General features: G+C 41.0%; 1 protein-coding gene across 1 annotated transcript in view; it reads left to right on the top strand.

Annotated features, from left to right (window-relative positions):
* Nucleotides 1-9,576: 9,576 nt before the first annotated feature.
* The window catches only part of LOC103773670 (diacylglycerol kinase eta-like), a gene marked incomplete at both ends in the record, with an annotated part of 36,710 nt that continues 22,253 nt past the window's right edge, over nucleotides 9,577-24,033 (top strand). Inside the window, 2 exons of the mRNA XM_008941048.1 lie at nucleotides 9,577-9,687; nucleotides 11,377-11,457. Of these exons, the coding sequence (XP_008939296.1) occupies nucleotides 9,577-9,687; nucleotides 11,377-11,457 (192 nt within the window). The remainder of the gene's footprint in view (nucleotides 9,688-11,376; nucleotides 11,458-24,033) is intronic.

Consider the following 24,033-nt stretch of genomic DNA (forward strand, 5'->3'; position numbering starts at 1 on the left):
TACACAAGGGAAAATATTGTAGTGCTAGAGGATTTCTGTAATGGGGCTTTAAGAACATCTTGGGCAAATGTTTTGTGGGAATGGCCTAAGGATGGCTGAGAAAGGCAGGTTCAGACCTCACTTAAATAGAAAGGAAAGAAGGATGGTGTATTTTTGTAATGGCAGTCAGGTCACGTGAAAAGCCATGTTTTAGATCCCCCACCATTCCATCTAGAGCTTATGTTATTGGGAGCTGGACAAGTGAAGATTAACTCTACAGAAGAAGCAACGAATGCAGGCATATGAGGTGCAGCACCTTTACTGCTCATGTGTTTCTGTATTCTGGTGCAGATGTTGGATGATAGTGGCCTTTTGCCAACAAATGGACTAGAAAAAAAATTCAAGTTTTTTGGGACACCTGAGTAAGATGGTAGATAACCTGTCTGCAAATCTGTATACAGTTAGTATTACCTTGGAGGAGAGAGTGGAACTTTTTATTCCTAGAACCTTTATGAGTCTCTGATTTTCTTAGTGAGTATGGAGGATACATTATGAAGCAAAATTTTCAGGATATTTTTGAGGTTTTATTGAAGCTGAAATAGAATTTGCCTTTTTTAGCTCCCCTGGAAAGTAGCTTCACAATCTGAAATCAAGCACACTGTAAAATACATAAGTGCTTTTACCTTCAAGGTGCCAAATCTTCTTACACGAATGATATGTGAAGTGACAGGTTTTATAAAACTGAAAATTTATTTATATGGAAAGTACCTTCCTCAAAAAAACCCACAAAACACCAAAACAAAACAAAACAAAACAACACAAAAAACCACCAACACCAAAACCACAAACAAAAACCCAAAATACCAAACAAACCACAACAACAAAACCTGCAATGACATCTATAGTCAGATTTTATTCTAGCATATTTATTTCCATGTTTCCAGTTTTATTTCATTTTATACTAGGACTGTTTTGTTAATAGCAATTTAAATTGTTTAAATGTAAAAATTTCCATCAAGCTGTTTAAAACTGAGGGGTCCATGTCCATGCTGAACTGCTCAGCTCCCCGCCAGCAGCGAGTGGCTGTTGCATGTGCTCAGTTTCAGCAGTGAGAGCTGCGCAGCAGCAGGAGGAACAGGAGGTGCTCTGCCCTTGTCTTATGCAGGGCTCTTAGGAGAGATTCCCTGCCATCCAGGCATGATTTACCTTTGGTAGGTCCATGCTAACTTTGTACAGTTACCTCCTCCTTCTCATGCCTAGAAATAGCTCTCAAGTGGATCCAGTGCCTGAGTTCCCATGGACTGAACTCAGGCATTGAGCTGTATTCCACAACTCAAGGTTTTGGACACGGGCTAAGAGCTGGGGACTATATAGTGCTGGAGAAGAGGTTTCCTGATGGATAAAGTGTGAGCCATGTGTAAAACTCTTGATCTGCCCCATTCTGGTCAGATTAGTGTTTTGGAAGAAGAAGCTTTACTGTGTTTTCTGAATGAGCGAAAATAGCATGTACATGAATGAGCCTGGTCACAAAGGGAATGTGAACTCAAAAGTAATTACAGGCCCTTGTTTCCTGCCAGTAAACAAGAGGGGAAGGGAGCGTCCGGTGTGTGTTATTCTTCTGCTGTCCAGTCTGGTCTTCTCAAAAGGGAGAATTTCCTCCTCTTACTATAATATGAGAATTCTGCTTTCACCAGGTTACTGGTAAAGACTGGGAAAGACAGTAAAATTTTACCATGAAAATCACTAGAAACAACTGAGACCCTGTCCTTTACCAAAGTGTTTTCTGTGTTGAGGAATTAGTCAGCACTCTCCTGGTAACAGTCTGTTTCCTAAATTTGTAGCGGTTTAGTAGGTACATGTGTAATGTCTATGTGTTGCTGCACAAACAGGTGGATCTATCACCACAACGCCCTTTGAGATGAGGAAGTATTATTCCTTTCCTGCCTGTTCAGAATTGAGGTACAAGGAATGTGCTGCTGCACCTTGGTGGCTCATGTCCAGCTTCTCATTGACTGGTACCCCCAAGTCTTTCTCCAGTGGACTGCTGTCTAATGTGTCCTCTCCCAACCTGTGTTGGTAACGTTGGTTGCGCCTCCCCTGGTGCAGGACCCTGCACTTGGTCTTGTTGATCCTCATGAGGTTCACCTGAGCCACCTCTCCAAGTCCCTCTGGACGGCCTCTTATCCCTCTGGCATGTCAGCTGCACCACCCAGCTCAGTATCGTCAGCAAACTTGCTGAGGGTGACTCGGTGCCACTGTCTGTCACTGATGGAGATGTTCAACAACACCGGTACCACTACGGACCCTTGAGGGACACCACTGGTCACTTGTGCCCAGCTAGACACCAAACCATTGACCACCACTCTCTGGGTGTGGCTGTCCAGCCAGTTTCTTATCCACTGCACAGTCTCCTTTGCACCCATATCTCTCCAGCTTAGAAAGGAGGATGCTGTGGAGGACAGTGTCAAAGGCCTTAGCAAAGTCAAGATAGGTGACGTCCACAGCTCTTCCCTTGTCCACCAGTGCAGTTGCTTCATTATAGAAAGCCCCCAGATTGGGCTTTCTATAGAGATTCTATTGAGATTACCTCAATAAATGGGTAAGAAATCACAGCCAGCCTCTTGTGGAGGAGAATAAAGAAGGTATTTTTTTGAAGTGTGGGGACCAAAGTTACACGCAGTAACTGATTTGCCCCAGGTCACACATAAGATCTGCAGTCAAACTGGGAATAGATTTCCAATCTATGGCATATCTGTCCTGTGTTTTTACTTTCTTTAATTAATGTTGATGATAATCAAAAGGGTTTTTCACTATCTATAATGCATTAGCTCTTCTAAGTGCCTTTTGCTGTACATTGCTTTTTTCCTTGTTACATATTTCACTGGCATAATTTTAATGTCACTCAAATTAGGTTCCCATCATTCTCACTTACAGATTAATTCTTCAGTGGGAAATATATTATTATTTGTCTCCCCATGCCTGAAAAGTTGCATAGGTAAGCAAGAGATCCTTGCTCTTGAGTTATTATGGAATTAAATTTTATTGATTTAACTATTCTAGAAGTATAGTATTAAGCTACGACTGTTAGTGGAAAAATACTAGAAAATGTAATTCAAAACATGATTAATGTGTATCCAGGATTTGATGTGCCATCCAGTAAAAAAAATTGGGACACATATAAACTTGGAATGGAGTATAGCCACCGAATTAGATTAAAGTATGTAATCTGTACCTGCAGCAGTCGGAAACACTATAAAAGCTCAGGACTGCTTGAGTTCTCAGTTAATAGACTGCCTGGTTTGTAATCCTAAACATACCAGTGTTCTGTCCCGGTTAGAAGGCAGAATTGTGTCACACCTCCCTTATCCCTCAGTTTCCCGGATAGAGAGGTAAATAAGGAAGGCAGGGTAATGAAAACCTTGCACCAAATTGAAAATTAACAAAATGAAATATATTATTTAACAGGGTACAGAAAGGAAGAAGGGTAGGGGTTTAACAGGGTAAGGGGGGTTATAGGAACAACAAGGCAAGGAAGATTAAACTTCCAAATATACAAAACCCAAATGCTGTGCTGAGGCTCCCCGGTGCTGGATCTCGCTGGCTTGAGGTGGATTGAAGCTGGATGCACAATCCTTGGACGTGGATGGAGGCAGGGAAGAGTCTGTAGATCAGGCCCAGGTCTCCAAGATGGCCACGGCCACGTGTAGCACAGGGAGCAGCAGAGCAGCGTGTGCCCAGGTGCAAGGTCAAAGGAGCAAGAGCAAGAGGCAGAGGCGTGCCTTTCTTGCCCCTTTTATAGACCTTGGCAGGAAGTCCCGAAGACAGGAAAAGGGGAGTGGGAATAGGACAGGTGTACGCCCCTTTCATTCAGGCCTGTACCTGGTTTAGGGTTTCAGATCTCCACCCACCAGGGGCAGCAGGTTTTAAACCATTACAACCAGGCATCTGCAGAGTACAGGGCTACAGCACCCCCAAAAATCAGTGTCTGCTCTAATAACTGAAGTGTTGAGTAAGAAACCAACTGCAATGACTGATGGCTTTTGAGGAATGACTGGTAATTTGAGAAGGGTTAAGGAGAGAATTGATGGAATAGTATTTTTACATTTTTTGTATCTTCAAAGAAGTGAATAAATATGAAGATTCTAAGAATTCACTGTTTTTAAACACATTTGCATGATACTGGGATTATCTGAAACCGGATGTTTGCAAAGTGTGTGTTCTGGACTAGATAATTGTTGTAGGTCCCTTCCAGCTAAACTCTTCTGTTCTTTTCTACAACTCTTCCTGGCCTTGTGTGAATTTTGTTGCTAAAAGCTTTTTCTCTTTCCTATTTTGATTGTTGAAAATCAGATAGAGATGTGGAAAAAGCCTGCAAGAAGGAAATGAGTTGTTCCCTGGCTTTCCCTGGAGAGTCACAAGCTCTAAGTGGCTCTGCGTAGGCTTCTTCCTACCCAGCACAGCTCCTAGGAAGTCTAGCAACATCACTGGTATTTGTTTAAACATTCTCAGAGTGGCAAAAATTAAAACTTCAAGAAGTAAAACACAGAAGGTTTGTTATGACAAGCTTAAGTTATGATTTGTTTTCAAGAAAGGATTGCATAAAAGTTTGTAGTGGTGTTTAATATTTTTTTGTTATATGATGCTTTTGTAATTTCCTCAAGTAATTGATCAACTGTTATTTGCATATTAACACTAGATAGGACTAAAAGAATAGTTTGTTCTTTTCTGTGGAAACATAATGGATTTTTTTTTTCTCATTTTGCGGTGTGAGGTGGCAAAATGGTTTATTTTGGACCTATACTGCATATACTTCACAGATTGGCAAGTGGATTGAGTGTTCCTCATATTTAGTTGAGACCTAAATAATGTCAGTAAGGAAAAAACCTTGACAGCTGAGTGCTTTCAGTGGTGTGTTTTTTTTTTTTTTTTTTAATTTTTTAAATTTTTTTTTCCTTCCTGTGATACATATAATTTATATTCTTCTGTCTTAAAAGCTGTTAGGCTGTGTTGCCCTGTGTCTCTCTGCTCAGACTGTGTGTAGTTCAAAAGGCACAGCTATTGGCGCTCCAGACAGTAGCTGTAAAGTACTACTCTAAGACTAGGCTGAGTTACATAGTAACGCCAAGACCCTTAAATCTTTGGCATTAGGTCACAGTCCTGCAAAGTGTTTTCTCCTTTTTCAGTTATTTACAGCTATTTCATGTCCTGCTGTATGGGAGCAGAGAGTGAGATCAACATGCTGTACATGGTTGGAAGTAGGGAGTTTAAACACTTGGACTGCAGATGAAGTTTCTTCTCTGATTCACAGTCTAGTATCATTTATATCTGAAATAGTGTGGGGTTTGGGTATTTTTTACTTCCAAGTGTAATATTTCATCCTGATACAGTAGTGTCTTGTTCGTTTTTTACGTGTGCTATAATCTCTATTTTAAAATCAGTCTGCTGATTAAACTTCAGCTTGCTACCAAGACATTTTTATTATGGTAATTTCTCTGCAGTTTCATATTGACTTCATGTTTTATTACACTACAGAATCACAGAATCACAGAGTGTCAGGGGTTGGAAGGGGCCTCCAGAGCTCATGGAGTCCAACCCCCCTGCCAGAGCAGGACTATCCAGTCCAGGGCAGGTCACACAGGAACCCATCCAGATGGGGCTGAAAAGTCTCCAAGGCAGGAGACTCCACAACCTCCCTGGGGAGCCTGTCCCAGTGCTCTGGAACCCTGACAGGAAAGTTCTTCCTCATGTTGAGGTGGAACTGCCTGTGCTCCAGCTTGTGACCATTGCCCTGTGTCCTATCGCAGGGCATAAGTGAGAAGAGATTGCCCCTTCCTTCCTGACACCCAGCCCTCATCTATTTATACACATTAATTAGATCCCGCTAAGTCTTCTCTTCTCCAGACGAAACAGCCCCAGGTCTCTCAGCCTCTCCCCACAGGGCAGGAGTTCCAGTTCCCCAGTCATCCTCGTAGCCCTTCGCTGGACTCTCTCAAGCAGATCTCTGTCCCTCTTGAGATGGGACCATATATTCCAACTAGAAGAAGCTGATGGATTTACAAAAAAAATTATTTTAACAAAAGTAATGCAAAATCTGTTTTCCACAGCGTATGTTGGAAGGGAACGGAAACGGGGAACAAGGTTGAGTAAAAAAATTGACTTCTGTGCAAATGTGTGACTTTACAAATTGAGTGAATTAGAAGTAAGGCAATGTGGTTGGTTATGTTTGAAATTAAAACTGTTAGTTTTGAAATGTGAAGTGCTATATAATGAATATTATAAAATCTAATATAAAAGAAGGTAATTTTTTAGTGATCAAAATACACAAAAATCCCTTTTACTTTCATGCTTAGGTTATGGTGATGTAGAGTTGCATTCAACATTCTTGGACAATTGACTACATATGGACACCTTACTTTTATGAAATGTGACAATGATTTTTGTTATTTGATTTCTTCAGGAAAACATACCACTGTGGAGCACTGTGGTGTTAAGGTTGTAATGCTTTGAATATTTTTTTTTTAATTTGTAATGACTAGAGTAATAAAGATTCTTAGTGATTCTGTTTTAGTCATGTCTATTCTTGTTATAGTCACATACTTCTGGAGGGATGTTGTATTACTAGATGATGTGAGGTGCTGTGTGGGGAAGTCAGAGATTTTGGCAAGCAGATGAGAGGTGTAAAAATGAGAAATAGTGTGGGATTGTAGGACAAGAACTTATTGTTTCTCCTAAATTACAGTGGCAAAGTAGTTAATATAACTGGCAGTGATTATTGCTTATGCTTCAGGTTTAACGTCTAGCTGAGATTTATTGAGAAGGTTTCTCAGAACAGTGAGATCTTGGAGCACTGTCTTCAGTTGCCACTGGGAGAGGAAGAGGTACCGGTAGCGTTCTCAAGGTGTAGCTACAGCCTGATCAATGCTTTGTAAAAATGTTACGTGATCTGGTTGTAGGCAGTAGTTTGGACCCAAATTCAACAACCTGAGAGGTCCCTTCCAATCTCAAATTACTGTTAAGTGCTGTGACTTGCGTGGAGATTCAGGAAAGCATTATTAGCAGATTACCTAATGACTCAGTTGGCAGCTGGAAGTTTTTTGCACATTTTAAAGGCTAAATGAAGTTAATTAAGGCTATCAGGCCAAAGCTTTATGCTCAATTTTGGTGCCTGCAGCCATGGAATTGTCTATTTAAGATGCTCAAACGTCAGCACAGTATATGTATTGGTGATAAAATGCGTCCTTCAGTTGTATACTTCATTAAGTGCTTACATTTCTTGGGTAAATGTTTATGACTCTAGTATTTTTTAAACATTTTGATACAAAAATACACTCTGCAGAGCCTGCACGGTTATTTATTGCTAGCTCTAGGGAGTTAATTTGAAATGGCTCATTTGCAAAACAGATTTAACTTCAAAATTTTCTGTTTGATTTTAGGGAAACTGGTGTTTTATGGAGTGAGTAGAAATAGGGGGAAATGGCTTATGTAGGCATAAAAGTGACATGAAAGAGTTAATTAATTCTTTAGGGGAACAGGCTCCCCAGGGAGGTTGTGGGGTCTCCAGCCTTGGAGACTTTTCAGCCCCATCTGGATGGGTTCCTGTGTGACCTGCCCTGGACTGGATGGTCCTGCTCTGGCAGGGGGGTTGGACTCCATGAGCTCTGGAGGCCCCTTCCAACCCCTGACACTCTGTGATTCTGTGATTTAGTGAGTAATAGCACAAGGTTTAGGGAGAATTACGTTCTTGAACAGATTCTTAAATTCCTGAAAATGCTCAGTGTAATGTACGTTCTGTGTCTCCTAGTACACATAGAGCATTTCAGGGTTGGGGGTTGTGTGCCCTTTTGGAAGTTTCTCCAGTAAGTCAGTGCTTGCCCTGTGTGCGGAGTGCGGTGCCCTTGGAACTGAATTTCTCTCCTCGTGCATCTTCTGCCCCTTGGTAAGCCCAGGTCAGCTGCTCCCTCCCGCTGTGCTGGGCGTGACCTCTCAGAGCGGCACGGAGCCGAGTGCTGCGCGGGTGCAGCAGCTTGGACAGGGGCTTGCCTTCACTGCCTAGGCAGTCTGCTTGTAGGGTGCAAACCTGGCTGGCCTTAGGGTCTGGTCAGAAAATGGCAAGCAATCCTAAAACGATGTGTCATGAGCAGAGCCTTTCAGCTAGGTTCTGCTGTCCCCTCCCTAGAGCAGGAGGGCTGCTAAACGCATGAGTTGGCATGTACAGTAAAGTGAGCTAAAGCCAGGTTTTTCAGCTGCGACGTTTCACCTGAAACGTTGCTTGTTTTGTTTGAGAGCATTAATTCCATTGCTTTGTGGTCATTGGACCGTATTCTTAGCGTGTGACGTTAGGGGTAACTGAATGAAGGGTGTGATGTGTGTTCGTCACAGTGATGTCTCTCATTTCAAGGAAATGGTAGGAATGTTAAAGTGCTTTCTGCTTTTCCTGCATTTTTATAACTTGTGTTAAAGAGAGTTTGGCATCTGATAACAGAAGAAGGTGTTTATGAACTTTCAATCAGATCTTGGCTGAATCTTTAAACTAGAATAACTTCAAATGATGTTTATATCACATTTTCTAGAAATTGTGTTATAATAGTCACATCATGTTGTTACACTACAAACTGAAAATACTCTGGAAATATTAGAGACCATTTTGGAACGTAATATCCAAATGTACTTGCTATTTCCCATATCTTTTATGTGCCTTAAAGGGGAATAAAATGAATTTTGAGACACGTGCAGTTAATATGCTGTGTCATACTATTTAATCTAATGAAGTGGAGAATTTCTGTAATTGGTTGGATGAATCCCACACAGACTGGCAAGAGCAGCACATGTGTTTAAAATATACTAGTTTGTGTCTTACTCATTTCAAAAAATGGGCTTTATGTAGGCGTGGTTCAATCTGCAGTGGAAAGGTTTGGATGGGTGAATTGTTTTTTGAATAAAAATATTTGCCTGGTAAAAGTGTCCCTGGCTGTTCCTGTTCTCATGCCCTCCATGCAGCCATGGTTGCTGGTGGGAAGCTGGTTTTGTGCTGAAGTTGTCAGCTCAGCAGCGCGACCGAAGCCCGGCATGACTTGCCTCAGACTGCACCATCCCACCTCATTCAAGGCATAACTCATGTGCTTGAATCAGACACACATTTCAGTGCCTTGCTGAATTAGTGCCTATGCGGAAATTGTTTTTCTCCTCAACTTAATCAAATTTGGAACTGGAGATTACCTTGTGTAAATGTTTATTAGCTTTTTTTTCCCTGAATTGTGCCACCATCAGTTGTTATTCAATTTGATATTTGTGGGTTTACAGCTATTCAGATGTTTGAGTTATTTTGTCTTCATCTTCACAATAATTATATGCCTCTCAACGGCCTTTTCATTTTACATGTAAAATTAGCATTTTGCCAATGTTGTCAGTGTATGAAAAACAGCAGTGCAGAGTCTGGTTGTTCAGAGAATTAGTCCCAATTTGATGTAAATAGATACAATTTAAATTCACAGTTATGTGAGGTTTTACATAAATTTTGAAAAAGAGTAATTTTAATCTATATGTGTTAGCTTTTTATATATGTATTTATTTTCTCTTCTGTATTTTAATGTTTTGCAGACGAGTATAAAAGAAGGATTACTACTGAAGCAGACCAGTTCTTTTCAGAGGTGGAAGAAGCGTTATTTCAAACTCCGAGGCCGTACCCTCTACTATGCCAAGGACTCAAAGGTAATGCCTTGCTGTGTCTCTAATGCCAGACACCTGTAACTTCAAGTTTGGTTAGATTTGTAAGTGCAATGATAATAGTAATTTAATGACCTGTTGGTGATTGTTTTATTAAAAACTGTCGTTTATAAGATGTAGTATGTTAAATGAACTTTAAGAAAGACTGATGATTTCTCCTTTTTTTTTTTTTTTAATTAGGTTTATGACAGTGATTTTAGCATTTTTGACTATTCACACAAATAATACATTCATCTTAAGGTGTTGTGGGTTTTTTTGGGGACGTGGTTCTCAATCAAATCTAGTACTTCAAAACAAAAGTTAAAAATTGGGTATTGCCAGAAGTTAGCCTTCAAACTGACTTCTGCTAAAACTCTTCTAGTCTGATGCCCGTACTGCAGTTAAAGAGGAAGAAATGGTTATGTGAAATCAAGATAGTAGGATTTTCTGCCAAAACTGATATATAAGGGAAAAAGCTGTTTCAAATCAATTGAAAGTTTTGGTGGGAAAGTTGGGGGTGGGCAGAGTGCAATACTTGTCTTCTTCCCAAAAGGCATTTCCTCCCTCCCTCTCAGGGCTGAGATCAAAAGCGTTTTGACTTGTTAGGCTGGCTCAGTTTGTGCTGTTCCAGAGCAGGGGCATCACTTTTTTTTTTACCCTGCAGAGTTGCAGCAATTATGGGAGCTGTAGTTGAGGTGCTTTGGGCCTCCATCATCTTCTGTGGCCCGTTCTTCTCAATGAAAATATTTCTAAGGCATGGAGACCTCTCAAGTCTAGGGCTATGTGACTGTAGCTGCATGGTGCACGGGTGTGTGGCTGTGATGAGTGAAGGAAAATGTTGTCTCTCCAGGGAGCCCAGCACTGAAGTATCTCTCCTCTCACACTTCCCTGCACATGGTGCTACCATGAGCACTTTATTTAAGAACTTCATAAAAGTTGCAGATAAGAGTCCTGAGAATGGCAATGTCATTTGTGCTATAACGACAAGGAAAGGAGCTGTAATGAGTAGGCAATTGTACAAAAACTCTGTAGTGTTGAATCCACACATGCTGAAACTCCCCCAATGCTGATTGTCCTTCCCATATCATGGAAGAGGAAGAACATGTTATGACAAAAAAAGGGAGAGGCAGTTTTGTTGGTTCTCCCTTCTATGTTTCAGAACCCGTCATGAGTTTATCCTCATTAATCCTTTACCAGAGGTTGTTTAAAGGTGTTTAAAGAAGGCATATTCTTGGTGGAACATCAAACAAAGGAGTGGAAGGGATCTCTTGAGGTCCTGGACCTCTGTTTACTCTTGGGATACCCTATCATAGATTCCCCTTCATGAATTTAGAGTTCCATCCTAAAACCTATTGATTAATTTGTATTTTACCAAGTTCGGTTTTCTTTCCTCTGACATCACATTTATACTACACAGTAGACATCCTAAAGCTGCATATATTTAAAAAAAAAACCTCTTTAAAAGAAATTTTAAAGCAGTGTATGTTTTTGGAGCCACTTTTTTTATGCTCTCATGTAACACTTAGAGAGCAAATAGGACTGTGTTTATGGGTCAACTAGGAAGCTTCATAATTTTTTTTCTATTTTTAGTTTTTAATTAAAATGGACACAAGGAGATAAAAGCACAGACTATAAGCATACCTGAAAGTGCACTCAGACTGTATTTAATGTTTTTGTGTTATTTTCCACCCACAGTCTCTAATATTTGATGAAGTTGACCTCTCAGATGCCAGCGTAGCTGAATCAAGCACAAAAAATGTCAACAACAGCTTCACGGTATGGAACCATTATAATACTGGTCTTTAAAGCTGTGGATAGCCTGAGAAAATCAAGAATCTTCTGCAGTGCTTCTTATTTTCCTCGTATTTGGAAGTAAAATGCCCTTTACTTGGAAATGATATAACTTATCAGAACAATGTCACATCAGCTATTGATAATATTGTTTCTGTGATTTTTTTAAAGTAGAAACTAAAATGTTAGATAACAGTTGCTTAAAAAAATTATGATACAAGGCATTAAAAATTTAGCAAGATTCAGTGTTAGTACTTTGTTAGTACTTATTAGTACAGATTGGTATTATTCTGTAGTTTGCCTTTGAAGTGACATGCTGAATTGATTCAAATGTTATTATGTTATTTTTTTATTGTCTTATAACACTTATTCATTTTCTGTCATACTGAAGTATATTTTTCATTGTTGATCCTATCCCTGTATGTTTCTAAGGCACATGGAAAAGCTATCTTCACAGCCATTCCTTGACTCTGATAGTGGCACAGGAAACAAACAAGTGTTTACAGATCCCTCTAAGCTCTCAAGGGTGTTGCACACACAGGTCTTGCCAGTTTATTGCTCAGACTGCTCTGTTGGAACTAAGCGATAACACCTGATACAGGTCCTCTGCTGATTCTTAGCATCTGGAAAAGTAGATTTTTTTGAACAAGAGCTAGCTATGAGGAAGACTGTGGGTAAAGTTGACCTTCTGAAGGTCTTGAGTTCTCCCACCGATTGCAATGGCATAATTTTCCATAAACTATAGATCCTGTTCTTGTCTATGAAAATACTGATTTTCCATGTTCCTGAGGAATTTAGTTTCACAGGTAGTCCATGTAACAGTGTTGGTTGTTCTTCTCCAAGGCAGTCCAACAGAAGCCTCCTGAAAGCTTCATCAGGTCTTCCATGCTCTGGTACCCCCTAGGCAGCTACCTCAGAGATATTTTGTGTTGGCCTGGACAGTCCAGCATGTTATGTCAGTCTTTTTACTGGCTAAGAATACCATTAAAAAGACTACTTTGATGGAAGGCCACAGATGAGGAGGTGGCTCTTTGAGGTACAAGCTTCCCTTTTGGAAAGCTTCCTTCTGTTGCGTATAAGCTCTGCCTCTGCCTTGCCCCTGGCCAGAAGTAAAGCTGTCATGCAGGCGTCAGGGTAGCTGGGGAATAATGAGGTATCCAAAGATCATGAGTTGAGGATCCCAGCAGTCATGACTGTCCCTTATGGTTCAAGATGGATGGGCTACAAGGCTCAGCATCCCCTGAAGACCCAAACTTCCTTCACTTTAGCCTCGAGTACAGGAAAAAGAAAATTAAGAAAACTCTGGCTATAGTGTTGTTGCTGATCAATAAGACATTTGTCTAGAGACCTAGATAGACCAGAGAGGTGGACAATCACCAACCATGTGAAATTCAACAAAAGCAAGTGCCGAATTCTCCACCTGGGACAGGGTAGTCCTGCAGAAGGAGGTCTGGGTGTTTGGGTTGTTGCAAGTGGAATATGAGTCAACAGTGTGCCATGGCAGCCCAAGGGCCAACCGTCTCCTGGGGAGCATCAGGCACAGCACAGCTAGCTCAAGGAGGGTGAGTGTCCATGTCTACACTGCACTAGTGCAGCCTCACCTTGAGTACTGTGTGCAGTTTTGGGTTCCTCAGAATAAGAAGGACATCAAACTACTTGAGGGTGTCCAGAGCAGGACCACCAAGGTGGTGAGAGGTCTTGAGGGCAAGATTTATGAGGAACAACTGAGGTCACTTGGTTTGTTCAGGTTGGAGAAGAGAAGGCTGAGGGGTGACCTCATTGCAGTCTGCAGCTTCCTCAAGGCTGGCAGCAGAGGGGTTAGTGCTGAGCAGCTCTCTGGAGTGACCAGCGATAGGACACGAGGGGATGGCATGAGGCTGCACCAAGGGAAGTTCAGACTGGAAGTTGGGAAAAAAGTTCTTCACCGAGAGAGGGGTCGGTCATTGGAGCAGGCTCCCCAGGGAAGTCATCACAGCGCCAAGCCTGTCAGAGGTCAAGGAGCATCTGGATGATGCTCTTCGTTTTTTGGTTTATTTTTAGGTAGTCCTGTGACGAGCTGGGAGCTGGACTCTGTGATCCTTATGGGAACCTTCCAGTTTGACATTTTCTGTGATTCTATGATCTTGGTGTAATTTTGTGTGGGCAGGAAAAAGTGGTGTATTTCGTTGAGGTTTTTTTCTTTCTTCATTTTTTTCTTTTCCCTATGATGTTTGGTGTTTTGGTATCCTTTATAATCCTTTAGGCCAACTCAGTATCTCATTCTTCACCAAAGGCATGTTTGTATCTAGTACCAGGAGAATTCTTCTGGAGAAGATGGTAGTGAAAAAAATCTCAGGGGCTACAGCTTTAACAGCTTTGGAGACACTATTTATTTTCATGTCTTGGATAATTTAGGGCAAACTGTTTTCTCTAAGAAGTGTTCAAATTAATTTTGAAAAATTATTTGGATTTATAGCTCTCCTGGTTTGAAGTGTCATCTGATTTGACTGTGAAATATGGTAATAGTCGTCATCTCACTTAATCTCTTGGCTTCTTTCTTTGTGTTTGGCTAACCCAGGCTCCCAGCAACACTGCCCAGTGAAGTGAGACATCTCTGGCCTTGCCTGCAGGGGTTTGGAGTCAGGGGGGTGGGAGGGGAGTGCGTGGTTGACCTTCCAGCAATACTCCTTTCCAGCAATACTCTTTATACATAAAAAGAAACATTTCTTTTTCCCTGTTTTTCCCCTTTCATCTTAAAAAAGATAATTCAGACTTCCTTAAAATTACATTTTTCCTTTATGTTCTAAGTGCTCTTTTAGCATTCTCTTTGTTAAAAAAGCAAAAATTAAATCCTTAACTTTAGCTTTCTCTAGTTAATGTGCTTCTTTTGTTTCTTAGTCCCAACAGGGAATAATTTTAACCCAAATTATGTAGATGCAGTATACATCAAATGACCATTTTTCCAGGAGAACCTACCTTTAAACTTTACATTAACATTTTTTAAAATAACAAACCATTTAGTCATTTCAGTTAAATTCCACCTCCCTCCCCTCTGCCCCCAATCTCCCACCCCCAGCTTGTAGAAGCTTCTGCTTTGCCTTCTTTTCCCCTTCCTAGTTTGTCTGTTTGGAGACAGAGGTGTGCATGTCAAGATTTTCCATGCTCTTTTTTTGGATAAAACTCAAGTCCTAAAATTAGTCATAACACACAGATTTAAGGTTGAGTTTATTTGTAGTGCACATGCTTGCAGAATGCTTTATGTAACCAAATATCAGTGTTTATCCACCAGGATTGCTTTCCCTTTATAACTACAAACAAATTGAGGTTAAGGGGAAAGTGGAGATAAATAAATATCTGCTGGTTAAAATGAGAAGCTGCTAAACTTAAACCAGCTCACGTGTTTCAGTTTTTTCTGTATTGCCGATGATATTACTTTTCAAAGAGCAACCAGCTCATGTCTAGCAAGTAGTTCCTCGTGCAGAAGCTTTCACTGTGGTGCCTTGCAATAGATCATAGGCATCTTGTAGTTCTGAGCATCCTCATCTAGAGGCTATGAAATAGAGAAAAAGGTGTCCCTGGACTTCAGAGTCTTTATATGTGATCCTCAAGGCCAGATTCTTCCTACTTGCTTGTTAGGTATCAAGCTCCTAAGCCTGTGGGAGGAGAGAGGAGAGGTTCAAGAAACCAGTTCAGCCCATCAGAGATGTGTATCCGCCTCTTCATCAGCCATATCAGGAGCCCATGGGGGCTTCTGTTCACCCCATGCCTGCAGTTCAGTGGCATGAATGGCACTGAATCCTCCTAATGGTGTCAGGTACTCTGCTGAACGTTGTTTGCACAGGGCTTTGTTCCTGCTCCCCAGGGTGGTTTGTGTTGTCTCAGCACAGCCTGAGGAGTGTGGCTGCACAGCGTGTGGCCACTGGGGGTGAGTCAGTCTCTCATCCTTGCTGCACACAAGCAGATGGGACAGTGAACAGTCTGCTGGGAGCTGTAATTCCAGGGATGGAAGATGGCTCGTGGATATCTCAAGTGCATTTCAGAAAGTCTCTTTCATTTTTCTCAAAACAAGACTTGAGACTGAATGAGGCTGAATAGGGCTCTTCAGCCTGCAAGCATGGGCATGGGGGATGTTGGTGGTGTCCTTTTGTGTTAACAGGCATAAGGAATGAGAGTTTTAAACATTGAAATAATTCTTGAACAGACATAATCAGTTAATGAAGTTCCTCAGGGCAAGAAAGGTGGTTAGGAGTTGTGATTTAAAAGGAGGCCTTTGACAGGTTTGGCGTAGGTTTCTGTACTTGCCTTGCTTTAGATGATGAAGAATTGATGCACGTTGAGGAAAAAAATCTATAGATGTTAACCAGTGTCACCTTTCAGTTGTTGGGCCACATGGATGTATAAAGTGCCCTGATTATTATAAATCTATCCTGTCATCTCATATAAAATGCACAAGTGTCATGTGGCAGCACCTGTATTTAATTCATCCAAGGTGGTTTGAAACATTTAATTCAGTTATGGGTTTTTTTCTGAGGTCAATGTGATGGAAAATAGCAATTTTAGGGTAGGAATACTGGCTTTGAGGCATTACTTTGTATACCTGGCTTTAGACATTTGATTTGGGTTAGGTCAACTTCTAGTGCATCTAAGAATTACACAAAACCATGCACACTCGATTTCTTACCATATGTACATTCATAAAAGTGAAAGTCCTGGCTGGATTAATTCTGTTATCTAGTTGTGTCTCAGCATTTCAGAGGAAATAATTTCATTGTTGTTCTGGAACGTGTCCTCCAGGAATGTGAGAACTAACATGCTAGATAATAGGCAGGATAGAGGTTCATCTTGCTCTAACTTCATAGTGGGATTCAGTCATGAGTTTATAAGCCTCTAAATTTAAGTATCAAGGATAAAATTAATAGCTCTTTAAAGTATATTCCTGTAGTTGCTCAATTCAGTATAGTTTTCACTGATAACTAACTCACTCTTCCTTAGCTATGATAGGAGCTCTGTCATCCAGGGCACCTGAAATGTAAAGCCCTGCTTTCAGCTTTCTGAATGAGGTGCTAAATCAAGTATTTTTTGCTGGATATACATCTTTTGAAAGTGGTCATCTTAAGAGGGAGGAAGCTGCAGTAGGCAGATAGGCTGTACTGGAAGCCTACTGCAATTCTTAGTAATTAGAAATTGGCTGGAAATAAGGCTTGATATTCCAGCCAATAGCAGTGATTACTGGGATTCTGGGTATGCTTGCAAAAATGTCTACTATGATAAATTTGTGCTGACTTCCTGGTTTTAGTGATGCTATAGACCGTATAGACCATAGAGTCTCGTTATTTACTCTGTGGAAAAATCTTCCTTGGAGAACTCATACTATGCTGGGCTTTAATTAGGTATTTTCACCCAATGTTGTGAGGCAAAGGCAGCAGAAACTTATAAACCACCTCGTCTTTATTTTACATTTTTTATTACCTCCTTTTGTTTGGACTATTTTCCAAGGTAGATAATCTTTGTAAACATTTATTTATACTCTTACCTATTCTTGCTGTTCTGCAGCATTGTCTTGTAAGTGAAGTGACCAGTTTGGCACTTAGGGAGCGTGAGTCACAGATATTTGGGACTATTTTCTAAACTAACGCTCATTTACATTGTTTATGGATCCCACATTTTGTCTGCTTCTGCAGCAGCAACACATTATGCACTTTATTTATCCTCCATAATGACACAAAGATCCTTTTCCTCTTAATTTGGATGTGTCTGTAATTCACAAACACTTCTGTGCCTCTGTTGGTTTTCTCTGGTGTGTATTTCTTTGTTTTTACTAACACTGAACTTTTCCCAGGTCACTACTGTCTGTGTGATAACTTACTTGGCTCACTCTGAAATGCCTTGGTCACCACGGGGGGGAACTAAGTAATCAAAGTTCTGTGCTGTTTGTAAATGTTCCTGTATTGATACTTTACATTTCTCTTCTAGTTTGAGAATTGCAACACAAAGTTTTGTAAGAGAATAATAAGGTGCTTATTATCTATCAATATTTTCCCATATTAAAAAAATACTACTATTTTTTATGTCCCTTAGCTTTTCATCTCATAGCATGATTGGGACATAAAAATAATTGGTCCTTTCAGTTTAGTGACTCAACTAAGAATAATTATGGGTCAACCTGATGTTTTAATTTTTTTGAACAGTAGTACTTTAGTGCAAATTAATTGAATTAATTGGGGTTTTTATACTTTATATAAAGAAAAAAAATGGTATTTCATTGAAGTTAGTCCCTGAATGTAATTTTGTTATGAAAAATTGAAGGGTTTTTTCTTTCAATGATTTCAGCTTTTTTGGACAGACTTACCAGTTTACTTTGACTTGAAAGCAGAGGGTTCTGTTAGTATGTTTTTTAACAAAGAACCCAATCTTTATCGAGTTGTCTGCTTGATATTCTATAAATTTGGATTGATTTTGAAAAACTAAACATTTAGATTTGATTTTCCTTTATGCTATTATTTCGATATGGTTGGGTAATTTTCATAGGTTAGTGAGGCCAAATGCTCCATTGAAGCAACTGTGATTCAACTGTGGTTAAAATCTATATTATTTTCTTCCAGTTGATATTGTTTTCTTCCAGAACTCTGATTGCCTTATTTCCTATCCATATTTCTAAATGTAGCATATCCTGCATCTTGGCTGGGGATATAAAGTTTACTGGCACATAATTTGTGTGGAACCAGCTTAAAGCATAAACCAATTCTTTTCACCTCTGAACCCTCTTGTACAGCTGCTGTTATCAGTGGGGGGTTGCCCCGTTTGCTAGAAACTCAGTTCTTGTGGTTCGTCAGCATTTCAAGTTGAATATTCCAGACAGGCCTGAGGGTGTATTGCTCTTTAGCAGTTTATTTCAACCCTGCAGCTTCTGACATCAGTCAGCTCTCTGCTCATCATTGAGATTAGTTGCTTCTAATTGATTCTGGAAAATTAACTTTTAATATTCACGAGGGGCTTCAAAACAGAATGTGGTGCCAGGCTTCTGCAGTACATTGAAGAGAGACTTAGTTCCTAGACTTGGATCCGTTTTGCTTCCCTTCTTGCCACCCAGATTTTTTCAAAGTTTTTGTTGAGACTTTTCTTCAGGGACTGCAAGACCTTCAGGGAATGTGAGTACTGCTTAACCTTCCCAAGCCACATCAAGAGGAAATGAGAGCAGCCTTTTCCCAAAGGAGCTTCAGACCTTTCATCTTTGGGCTTGGACACTCCAGTCTTCTTTTTTTTTAAATATCAGAGACAAAGAGAGTTAGTCCCAAAGCTGGGAATAATTATCCTAATACTGTTTTGGATTTTTTTTTTTTTCCCCTGTTTAAGTAGTCTAACATCAATTCAGTTTTAATACTGAGTCTTGATTTGCCCAAAGTTCAGGGTCTTGAGCGCTATTTAAGAGAAGAAAAGCTTATGGATGCCAGTGGAGGTACTTCTCTGATGCTGTCCTGCTTTTTTACAAAATTCAATTTACTGCAGTTTGCTCTTAGTGGACATCAAGAGGTGGTTTCTTCACTCATAGCCTCAAGCCTCTTTCAGACACTGTTCTACCTCAGTCTGTTTTTTTTCTGAGTGTCAGTTACTTAAAGGTTGCACTGACCTTTTCTGAGCTTCCTGCTACCTCTCTTTCACCATCTTTCTTATTTCTGCATCTTGGAAAAACCATCTTGCTACTCCTGTGTTGGGAGACTCCTGAGTTCCTGGCATCAGCAACCACCTTGAAGGCTTTGGCTTGTTCCAGGCTTGGGGTAGTTTTTCCTGGTTTCAGCTACTGCTAAGCAAACTGCCTTGTTCTCAGCCTGGATGATTAAACTTTCTGGTTGGCTCTACAGAAATACTCTGGAGCACAGCAATCTGCATTTGTTTTTTTTATTTTGAAAAATGTATTTTGAATAAATTTTTACATATAGTCTCTGCTGATGTTCCTTTGAAGGGAGACACTGTTGTTTGACTTCTTCCTTTAATAAACCCCAGGGACATGAAAGGAATGGATTTGTGTTTGGAAGCATGTTTCTGTTTCCTGATGAATTTACATAAACCAATTTTCCAATAGCTAAACTTGCTTAACTGAACACAGTCTTATGTGAACATTCTTGAGTCTGCATGAATGGCTGCTATAGGAGTATCTGGCCTTCATTGCATAGTTATATATAAGATTAACAATATATATAACGTTATATGTAACAATGACAGTAATGACCATAGTGGTCCAGCTATGGCTAATGAGCTTACATTAGTATTGTGGGAATATTTGTGTGGAGGGAAGCCAAAGCAGCAGCAGTGCAGTGCTGTGTGGGGCTGTCCTTAGGGTTCCTCTCAGCATACTTTACATCATTTATTCTTCAGATTTGCAATAATTTACTGGGTTTGGGTACACCTTGAAATTTCCTTTGCATTCCAGTTGAGTGCTAACGTTGCTGACAGTGTATCTAGATAATGATGGGATTTCAGATGTCTTTACCTGAAGTACCTTCCTCTGTGAGGCGAGTCCCACTCTCAGTACATTTTAAACTTTGTCCATGGTATTATCAGAAGGGCCAGTGGATGGTACAGTTTCAAGGTGGGGGATCTGCATCTCCAGGCATTCCCTGTACCCTGTTTACAGTGTAGTGCAGGACTGACAGAGGTCCTGGAGTGAGAGCTGTGAAGATGTCAGGGCCCCGTGTTTTCTCCTGGAGGTAGGACGTGGCTGGGAGCAGCTCAGGTTCCTGGGCTGGCCTCCCCACAGGGACTCAGCTTTGCACGGGGAGCTAACTCTAGCGCTGGTGCTTGTGAACTATCATCTGCTGTTTCATACAGATGCTGATTAGCTTCTAAATGACAAAGGCTTTTTGATGCTCCCAGCCCAAGCAATACACAAACCACAGAAGGAGAGGGGAAGTGCTTTGTGTTCCATTTTGTTCAATTTTCCACGCGGGGTATTTTTTTTTTTCCTATATTGAGTCAGCTTAGAAGCAAAACAAAAACTGAAATAGCAAACTAATATGCTGGGGGAAAAAGAAATTAGACAAAAGCAATTAGGTGACACTTAGATTTTATTCCTCCATTTAGGATTTGCTCATTTTCCCCAGCCCTCTCACAGTTACAAAAAAAGGTAATGAAACGGAGAGCTCTTTGGGTAGCTTTGGGTGTGACTTTTAAGTTTTAAGCTCCTTATGTCTGACTTGATGCACTGCCTCCCTTTCCCTAGAGTATCTGGAGATGTTGAAGCTTTAGGTTTCATTATGAGAAAGCAATAAAGCATTTCAGCTATGAGGCTAAAATCCATAGATAAATGGCTTGGGATTGAGCTATTACAAGAAAGCTGAATGGTTTTCAGAAGAGGAAAACAAGAGGAGGCTTAAAAATGTGACTGTTCTGGGCTATATTGTACCTTTTGGTTCTGGTTACATTTGACTGGAGCTTGTTTTCCACAGATTTTGAGCTTAAGCAGAAATTTTTCAGAAGTAGCTCATAGAAAATGTCTCTTTTTCTTCCTTTATTTTTTTGAAGAGTTTCTTTAAGTTGTGAAACAAAGTGAGAAGATTTGCACAGAAGTACACGTATTAAAAATATCTTTTATTTTCTTGTCTGTACCCATGGTATAGCACTGGCGAAGCAGTTGGGATGGTTGGGGAGTAGGCACTGGGGATTGCCAGATTTTGTTCTTCCTGCAGTTTTACACTTATACCTATTCTTTGACTTCTGTTTTTCTCCTGGCTTTTGAAGTGATTAAAATACCTAGAGAAACCTTAAAAAGTATCCCTCAGTGCAGTTCCTGTATACCAAATAATTTCATAAACAAAGCCATTGGTGTAAACTTTGAATAAATTTCCTGTTTCTAGTGAGCGAGGATCCGTGGCTTCAAGCAGCTGGATCGTGTTTAAAAAGGTTATTACGGGCAAAAAAACTGAGTCACTTGTTGTTTTATCTTGTATAACTTTGCACCTAATGCCATTGAATGCATAACTGTATGTTTTCTTTTAAGCACAGAAGCCATCACATCTGATAGACATGTAGTGAGCTGGTGAAGCCCAAGCTGAGGGCACAGGAGTGTGAAGGAACATGCTTAACAAATCTTTATGTAAGGACTGTAAGGAAACCTGCAGCCCTTGAGCTATATATAGCAGTTTCCAGTTTACATTTACAAGAATGGTTTATTGTGTTTGCTATATTTAAATACTGATTTAAAATAAATTTCTAATTCTTCAGTCCAAATTCATAAAACTTTCCTACCCTGCTTCTTGTAACTGTCGCATTATAAAGTTATACTTAAGAAGGAATAATATTTTTCTGTTAGTAGTTGGTTGACGTTGGATACAGGAGGTCAGATCTGGGGAACTGTAGATTTCTGACCAAGTGACCTTTTCTGGGTATCTGTTTCACAGATTTTACAGTTTGAGGCTGGACATTTAGTAACTTACCTGGATTCTGTTTTCATAGAATCACAGAGTGATTTGGGGTTGGAAGGGGATCTCTGAAGGTCATCTGGTCCAACCCCCCTGCTGAAGCAGGGTCACCTAGAGCAAGCCACTGAGGAGCATGTCCAGACAGCTTTTCAGTATCTCCAAGGATGAAGATTCCACAACTGCCTTGAGGAACCTGTGCCAGTGCTTAGTCACCCTCACAGTAAAAAAGTGTTTCCTGATGGTCACACAGAGCCTGCTGTGTTTCAGTTTGTGCCCGTTGCCTCTTAGCTGGTCACTGGGTACCACTGGAAAGAGCCTGGCTCCATTCTCTTTGCAGCCTGCCTTCAGGCATTTACATATATAAATTAAGATCCCCCTGAGACTTCTCCTCTCCAAGCTGAACAGTCCCAGCTCTCTCAGCCTCTTCTCATATCAAAGAAGTTCCAGTCCCTTCATCATCCTTGTGGCCCTTTGCCAGACTGTCCAGTATGTCCATATCTCTCTTGTACTGAGGAGTCCAGAACTGGACACAGCACTCCAGATGTGGACTCAGTACCTGTGGAGCAGAAGAGCAGGATCACCTCCCTCAGCCTGCTGGCAACACTCCTTTCAGTGCAGCCCAGGATAACATTTGCCACCTTTACTGCAAGGGCTCGTGTTCAGTTTGTTGTACAACAGGACCCACAGGCCCTTAAACTGCTTTCCAGCTGGCTAGCATGCACTGATGTCTGGGGTTGTTCCTCCCCAGGTGCAGGACTTTGGACTTCTTGTTGACTTCATGAGGTTCTTGTTGGCTCTTTTCTCCAGCCTCCTGAGCTCCCTCTGGATGGCAGCACAATCTGCTGGCCTGTCAGCCAGTCCTCCCAGTTTTGTGTCCTCAGAAAACTTTCTGAGGGTGCACTCCACCTCATCATCAAGATCATAAATGAAGATGTGAAGCAGGAATAGACCCAGTATTAACCTTTGAGGTGTGCTGCTAGTTACAGGCCTCCAACTAGCTCTTGTGCCACTGACGGCCAGCCTCTGGGCCTGGCCATTCAGCCAGGTGTCAGTCTGCCTCACTGTCTGCTCGTGCAACCCATAACTCATCAGCTTGTCTATGAGGATCTTAAGGGATCGTGCTGAAAGCCTTACTGAAGGCAAAGTGGACAATATCCACCTTGTGTTCTTACCCACCAAGGCAGTCATTCAGCACAGGAGCGTATCAGGCTGATCAAGCATGACTTCCCCTTGGAGAATCCATGCTGACTGCTCGTGATCACTTGCTTGTTCTTCATATGCCTGGATGTATTCTGGGAGATGCTCCTTCATTTTTGCTGGATGTGGTATAAAGCAAGGCCACCTGAATTATCTGGACTGGATTCTACTGCTGAGTGAAGTCAGCAGACCTTATACCTGTTTTTGTGGTGTAACCGCGTTTGGGCTGCATTCTCGTTAAGGCCCCTTGTGGTGTACTGCTGCAGGGATGCTGTGTGGGACTAACCCTTTTCCTCCATCTTCTAAGAGCCTTGTTCTGTGGGGCCAAAACCACACATTACTTGTGAGCTTGGCAACAGTGAAATAGGAGAAGGCCAGCAAAAAGAGGGAAGCAACATTTTAGTGGAGTAGATGGAGCTAATTGTTCTTATTATAAATTCTGTATTGTACTCAGGCAAATCTAATAACCATTTATTACTCGCCTTGCTTTTAGATCCTCTGTTCCCTTTGTAATTTATACTTTTGCCTGGCTTGGCTCATCTTCACAAATGACAGTGACAATTCACCATAAAATGCCAGCTCTACCTTTGACAGTGACAGTACTGTTATAATTTATTTAGTATCCTGAACCCAAGAAATGAAAGTACTGTAGAAAACTGCCTAGCTGTTACTGTGATTTTTTCAGATAGGTTCTGGTGGGTCCGGGAGCATCAATGCCCCCAGCAGCTGAGTCCCACCACTGTGGGGGAGGTGCATCCATCCGTCACGGTCCTGTGGGCCCATCTGCACGAGGACAGGGAAATGGAGGGGCAGATGGAGAGCAAGGGAGACATAACTTGTTTTCCTAGTATTTGTCAGAACTCTAAAAGCACAGAGGAGTTAGAAAACATGAAATCTATTATGTTCATACCCCAGGCATCAGGTACAGTCCCTAAGTGGAGAGGTAAGGGTGCACTTGCTCTCGCGCTCT

Source organism: Merops nubicus, unplaced genomic scaffold, assembly GCF_000691845.1.
Source record: "Merops nubicus isolate BGI_N331 unplaced genomic scaffold, ASM69184v1 scaffold4220, whole genome shotgun sequence".
In the NCBI taxonomy this organism is placed as follows: Eukaryota; Metazoa; Chordata; class Aves; order Coraciiformes; family Meropidae; genus Merops; species Merops nubicus.